Here is a 7,123-nt window from a genome sequence, read left to right on the forward strand (position 1 = left end):
CTTTGCTAGAGGACAATGTATCATACCAGATCCAACAGCCCAAGAGAGGTGAGACTGCTGCTGCTCTGTGTCCAGACAGTAGCGAGGCTGAAGATGTATTCACCAGGCACACACACACACACAAAGCACATACATACACTGTATATGTATGTACCTATGCATGGCTGGCCGCACAGCTTGCAGGCAGACACTTGGAGCACCCACATGAACATAGGCAGCACTGACAGCCTCATCCTTCTCCCTTCTATGACTGGACAGGGTGGAAGTCCACAAGTGAGAATATACATAAGTGTTTCCCTCCAGCAGCTGGGTTTAGACCCCAGCTGTTCACACCCCAGTATGCACAAGTGTACACAGATTTGAAATCCCTCACCCAGGAAAGAGTCAGAAAGGAATTTAATAAGAAGACAAGACAGCCTGATCAGGCATAGGACATTACCAGATAAGTGTACTGACCAGCAAGCTATTTACCTGCATCTGGCCCTTGTAATCCGCTTACATCTCTATTTTCCCACTCTTGTTCCTTACAAAATCATTGAGTTAAGGTCTTGCTCAGCCTTTGGTTCCTAAATATAGTAATTCCTGTGTAATTCCAAACTGTTCTTCCCCTGCAGCCCATAATATGTCCCACCCCTAAGCTGTAACCCCCTTATTCCAAAGGGTGATCTAGAGAGCTGCTTCTGGTGATGGGTTTCATGCCTGGACAGCCCTGGGATGGGCTTAGACATGGTGCTGGTTCCTCTAGGGTCCTTAATGTGGGATCCTGCCTGCCATTTTGTGCTCCTCAAGGCTTAGGGCAGGTGGGACCTTGAGGGGCTGATGGGCCCTGTGATAGAGCTGGCAAGGTTTATTTGGGCTCCCCCTCCTGCCACTGTCCCTTTATGCATTTTGTGTGTGTGTAGATGAGCTTTGTCACATAACCTTTCAGCCTGAACATGCGCTGTTGTTTCTAACGGAGCCCTGTGGGCATGGTGGCAGCATGAAGAAGCCAGGATGCTTTTTTAAAGGTGACTTAGTTGAAGCACCCTTGCATGAAGGAGAGTTCAGCATGCGGCTCTGCCATAGCGCTGTCTCAAGGCTCGAGGTCTGTTGCCTTCCCTGTCAATATATTTTTCTTCTTTCCTCCCCTCCAGATCACGGCTGTCTTGGGAGAGCAGGCTCTGATGGGAGCAAGAATGCTCAGGATGCCCAGCTGCCTCCTAAAACTGACCAGGGTGGTGCTCAGCCACAAGCTCAGGGCTCTGTTTATCCTTGCCTTTAAGTTCATGTCCTTTGCCTCCATCATGTTGTACTGGAGAATGGCAGAGGACCCTAAGGGCAGAGGCCAGCTCTACAGCTTGCCTGTTGAAATCCACTGTGCTCACTCTGTGCCTTCTCCACACTCCATTGCTGGTGGGCCCCCTCCTTCCCCAGGGAATGTGTTTTTTGTGGAGACATCGGAGCGAACTGACCCAAGTTACCTGTTCATGTGCTCTGTGGAGTCAGCAGCGAGGACGCACCCTGGGACAAGGGTCGTGGTGCTCATGAAGGGCTTGGCAAACAGGAACGCCTCGTTACCCAAACACTGGGGCTTCTCGTTGCTGAGCTGCTTCCCCAATGTGGAAATCCAGCCCCTGGACTTGACAGAGCTTTTCTCTGGAACACCTCTGGCAAAGTGGTACTTGCAGGCTCAGCAGCGCTGGGAGCCTTATTTCTTACCTGTCCTGTCCGATGCCTGCAGAATTGCCATCATGTGGAAATTTGGTGGCATCTACCTGGACACAGACTTCATTGTGCTGAAGAACTTGAAGAACCTCACCAATGTGCTTGGTATCCAGTCCAAGTACGTACTGAATGGGGCCTTTCTGTCCTTTAAGCCCAAACACAAGTTCATGGAACTTTGCATGCAGGACTTTGTGGAGAACTACAACAGCTGGATCTGGGGACACCAGGGCCCACAGCTCCTAACACGTGTGTTTAAGAAGTGGTGCTCCATCAGGAGCCTTCGGAGTAGTACAAGCTGCAAAGGAGTGAGTGCTCTTCCCCGTGAGGCTTTTTATCCCATTCGGTGGCAGGACTGGAAGAAATACTTTGAAGTGGTCAGCTCCTCGGAGCTTCACCACCTCTTTAATAACACCTATGCAGTGCATGTATGGAACAAGAAGAGCCAAGGGACAAGATTAGAGATCACATCCCAGGCTTTGCTGGCTCAACTGCATTCTCACTTCTGCCCTGCCACCTACGATATCATGAAGAAGGACTCTGTACGGCAGTGACTCAATGGTCAGCTAAGAGATGTTGCCTGAGAGCTCACAACTCTCCCCAGCTGTTCCATCACAAATGAACTTTCTTTTGAAGTGAGGAGGTGAGAGTTGAGGATAAAAGCCATTTGTGGGGTGTAGGTAGAGCCTGAAGCTTCAGCCAGTGTCTATGCAGCTCTTTGTCTTGACTATAACTGCCTACCAGTAACATTTGTTTCTCTGAAGGACTTTTCTTCTCCTTTGGTCAGGCAAAGAAATCTCAGGAGAAGAGCAAGTACCGGTCCACTTGTGACAGCCTACATCAGCCTTTCAGAGGAATAAGGCCCCTTTCTGTGGCTGTAAACCTGCAAGAGGCCCTTGTAGAAATGCGTATCTCATTGACTGATTCATAGGATTTCTAAAGCGCAGTCCTCAGAGCAATGGAAGTGCAGAAGAGCAAAGAACAGGAATGAGGAGCAAGTTAAGGATGTGCTAGAGAAGGTGCCCTGAGAAAAATGTAGAAGAAAACAGACAAGAAAGAGCTAAGGCAGCTTCTTTTTCTTTTCTTTCCTTTCTCTTCTGAAGTTTTTGGTGGAGGAGACTTTCTCATGTCTGGTTTGAGCAGGCAGCAGGATGCTGCAATCTCTGTTTAATGTCCTAGGTCTAAAGATGTAAAAACCTGGCGCAACTCAGAACATGAGGATCTCAGTCCAGCTCGTTGTTTAGAAGGAGCTTTTGTGAAGCAATGACTGATTTTATAGTAGTGGCAAATTAACACCCTGTGATGAACAGGAAAGCTCACCTAAATCACGCCTTAAATTGTACCTGACACAGGAAAAGCTGAACTGTCTTTTACACTGAGTTTGTCTTTGTGACCAGATGTCTGTAACTGCATCTAAGAAGCACCAGATCTTTCAGCACTTGGATGGATCCTGAAAGAAATGCATTATGTTTCCAAATATTTCCAAGGTTACAGAGAGGACAGATAGGAAACCTGTACTGTCTGAATTCGTTTATGAGTCATTTATGGTGAACATCTTCAAGTAGCCTGCAGTACTCCTGCAATTCACTGTCTAGGAGTACAATTCTCTTCTAGAAGGTCTTGAGAAAGACAGTGGGAAGTTTTACTCTTCTCCCTGAGCATCTTCCTGAATTGTAGTGGAGAAAATTAACATATCTTTCACAAGATGCTGTTGTGCCTTTGAGGGTTCCCACCACAGAGGCAAGCTTGGACAAACTGTGGGAGAAATCTGCCCCTTTATGGCCAAAAGGATTTACCGATGCTCTTACTGTTCTTGTCAGAAAATAGTGGGGAAAGAGCAGTGAGAAACAAGAATATGACCAAGACCATCAGCATCGTTACATCTGGACCCCCCCACACTCTAAAGGGGATTGGTAAAGCACATGAGCTTGACACTATGATAGGCTTAATGCAGATGGGCAAAGCATTGGCCATTTCCTCTTGTACTGTAAAATACTTTCTGCCTCCAGTGTGTCTCCTATTCTTAAGCTTTGGAACAGCAGTGGGGTGGTCCAATGGCCCCTTTGATGAACATAAGTCAGTCAGATCGTCAATGTCAGCTGGCCTCAAAGTGAGAGCTCTTTCACATGGTATTTCCTGCAAACCCTCTGAGTGTGACTCAGATGATTTCTAGGGCTGCAGTTGTCTGAGGCCTCTTCTGTTTCCCAGGTTAACCAAAAGCAATGTGAGGTTTGCTCAGTTCAGCCAAAGCAGTGGTCAGAAACGTAAAAGATTGTGCATGCAACATTTCTCTGTTTTTTTCTCAGGTTTGTCTCTTCTTTGATGAGACTTTTTTATAGAAATGAGAGAGACAAATTGCCCATAATTTTTACGAAACAACTCCCTGCCCCTCAAGGAACATGGCCATGGGAGCTTAAGGAGGATGTGCACTACTTGTCAAATGCTGAGCTGTCTGGTGTCGATCGGAGGCTACTGCTGCTTTGATTGAATGCCTGCCTGTGAGCCTGGCAGGGCATGAGGCCTGTGCACATGTAGCCACTCTGGAGTGAGGGAGGTGCTGTAAACACCCCTCCAGTGGCTGGCATCACGCGTGTGTGTGTATATATATGTAGAGCTGCCCTTTCGTTCTGCCCAGTTTTATGGTATATCCTGGAGCCACTTGAATGTCTGCAGCTCTCCCAGCACTGAGTATCTTTAAGAACAAGGACTTCGTGGGGAACCAGGAGATCTTATTGACTGTATAAGCATTCTTCAACACACTAAGTGGTATAAGTGGATGCTGTTTTCACTCTCTACTCCCCCTGTCACTACTCTGTGGGTTTTTTTTTCACTGCTTTCTTTAGAAGCAGTTGCAAAGTTTACAGCCCTGTTTAGTGTGTGGTCAGTAAGGTGTGGTTTCTCATGTAGTTCCTTCTGTTTTGGGCTCTTTGGGCTAAACAACAGCAATCTTAGTAAGCTATGAACCCGTACCACAGATGGTATAATGGTGGCTGGCAATCATGAAGGTGTAACATGGGACTATACTGTGGCAATACCTTGAACTGAATATGGGAGTATTTGGGGCTCCACTGCAACGAATATCTGTCTTGATGTAGCACTGCTTATTCTAGGAAAGTGCCTTTTTGGATAAATGTACTGGTTTGTTTTTGTTTGTTTGTTTTCCCCTGTAGAGTCAATGTTCTGAGGTTTGATAAGGAGAGAATCAAACCAAAGCAGCCTTTGGCCTTTTTTCCTTTGTCTTGTGAAAGAAAAATAAATACAGCTTTTACTATTTCTTCTGTCTACCAAGATGTTCCATTTTGTTCTGTGAGGCGTTGGTGGTTAAGTCTGAGCAATCTGTTAGTTATTATGCAGAAAAGCATTTTAAAGTGTGCAGTACATCAAGGAGAGAAGCCAGGGGTGCGGGCTGAAGATGCAGAATTGGACATTGCAACAGAAGAGGAGTAAGGAAGGATCAGTAATCCTGGACCTGGTCTCCTGGGAAAGGACTGAAAGATTATTATTTCCCCTGTGCTGGCTGGGAGCTATCCTATGTCAGGAGCTCTTGTATTGTGGGGATCTAGGATGTGCAATAAGTTGTAATGCTCTGTAGGACTCTTCCCCTACCACCACATTATCCTCCTCCCTCTTCCTTCTCCCTTCTCCAAAAGTGTGTAGTCCAGGGAGCCTCTGGTACAAAGTAGTTTAAGAGCCCTTCTTGTGGGAGAGTGCAGCTACCTGCCTTAATCTTATATATTGGGAGCTGTGGTCTGCATAGGGCTGCTTTGTCCTTAGCAGGAATGAGGAGTTAAAACAAAGGTCTCCACACGATCCGTGTGGATATGCCATTTATGAACACCAGCACCCTGGTCTTCCAGGTTCATCTCTCTCAAGTATCTGAGATCATTCCCTCTATGCAGGTGGCTTGTGGTCTCTGTTATCTTCTTGCAGCCATGCCTGGAACTCAGGTGAACAGGCATAGTCCAGAAGAGAAAACTACAGGAGGAAGTCACTTCATCTGCACCATGCCATTACAGCTCAGTCTGAGATCTTGGCCTTTAAATTTGTGTATACTGATGGAGCCAACTAGCAGCTTGCCATGGCCCTGCAGTATGTTGGTAGAGGCATGACAAGTAAGAAATTTCTTTTCACGAGCTGGAATCCATATATGGGAGAAAAGTCTGGCAAGTTACATGCGAAAACGCTATAAGGCTATAGAAAACACTGTTTGGAAAACAATTTTCAAAAGATATTAAAGCTACCAATGTTGTTGTTTGTTTTTTTCCATCTGTCGTTATTTTTTTCCAAAGAGCAAGAAGCCTCCTAGAGAGGCAGAAGATCAATAGGAGGTGAGAGATTGAAAGGGAGTTTAGAGACTGGTTTGAAGCAAATCAAAATTCATTTCTACAGGTAAGAGAAATGTAGAGATGATTCTCTACATTGTAATTTCTCCTTGTGGGGGGTGCATGCCAGTCTCTTGCTCATGGCATGTCAGGACTGAATGAACAGATTGATGATTAGATAGATTTAGCTTAGACGTTAGGAAGAAATTCTTTACTGTGAGGGTGGTGAGACACTGGCACAAGTTGCCCAGAGAAGCTGTGGCTGCCCCATCCCTGGCAGTGTTCAAGGCCAGGTTGGACAAGGCTTGAAGCAACCTGGTCTAGTGGAAGGTGTCCCTGTCGATGGCAGGGGGTTGGAACCAGATGGTCTTTCAGATCCCTTCCAACCCAAACCATTCTGTGATTCTACAATAGGAGCTGATGGGATGCATCCATGAGTGCTGCGGGAGCTGGTTACTGTCATTGTCTCACAATGACATATGTGATGTGATGCTTGTAAGGTCTTACTTATTGGAGGAAGTGGAAGGAAGCAACCGTCACTCCTATCTTGCTTGTCTTCAAGATGTGCAAGGAAGAGAATCCAGAGAACTACATGCCAGTCAGTGTCACCTTGAGCCCTGGGAAGGTTATCCTCCTGGAAGTCATCAACAAATATATTGAGAACAAGAAGGTGATTAGGAGTAGCCAGCATGGATTTATAAAAGGGAAATTATGCCTGGCAAAACTGATAGGTTTCTATGATGAAATGTCCAGCCCAGTGGATAGGGGAATTGTTTACTGTGACTTTTGTAAAATTTTGACAGTGTCTCTACAACAGCCTCATAGACATACTGATTCAGTGTGGACTACATAAACACAGTGAGGTGGATCAAAAACTGTCTGAACTTCTGGAGTTGAAGGATTTTGATGAATGACACAAAGTCCAGGTTGGGGGCAGTAACTAGTGATATACTCCAAGGACCTGTGCTGGGGCCAGTACTATTTAATGTCATTATTAATGACCTTTATGACGATGGGATGGAGCACAACCTTGACAAGTTTGCAGATGATGCAAAACTGGAGGAGTGGCTGATACACAGAGTGGTCGAGCTGCCCCTCAG

The 7,123-nt window shown here is 46.1% G+C and overlaps 1 protein-coding gene across 1 annotated transcript; it reads left to right on the plus strand.

Moving 5' to 3' along the window:
• Positions 1-1,019: 1,019 nt before the first annotated feature.
• On the plus strand, positions 1,020-4,353 carry LOC133278887 (lactosylceramide 4-alpha-galactosyltransferase-like). The gene has a single exon (XM_061472096.1). It carries the CDS (start codon positions 1,032-1,034, stop codon positions 2,253-2,255), a length of 1,224 nt encoding a protein of 407 aa, XP_061328080.1. The 5' UTR covers positions 1,020-1,031; the 3' UTR covers positions 2,256-4,353.
• Positions 4,354-7,123: the final 2,770 nt, after the last annotated feature.

This window comes from Pezoporus flaviventris, unplaced genomic scaffold, assembly GCF_033815535.1.
Source record: "Pezoporus flaviventris isolate CSIRO_AGI_PZ_B2104156 unplaced genomic scaffold, CSIRO_AGI_Pfla_v1 ptg000070l, whole genome shotgun sequence".
In the NCBI taxonomy this organism is placed as follows: Eukaryota; Metazoa; Chordata; class Aves; order Psittaciformes; family Psittacidae; genus Pezoporus; species Pezoporus flaviventris.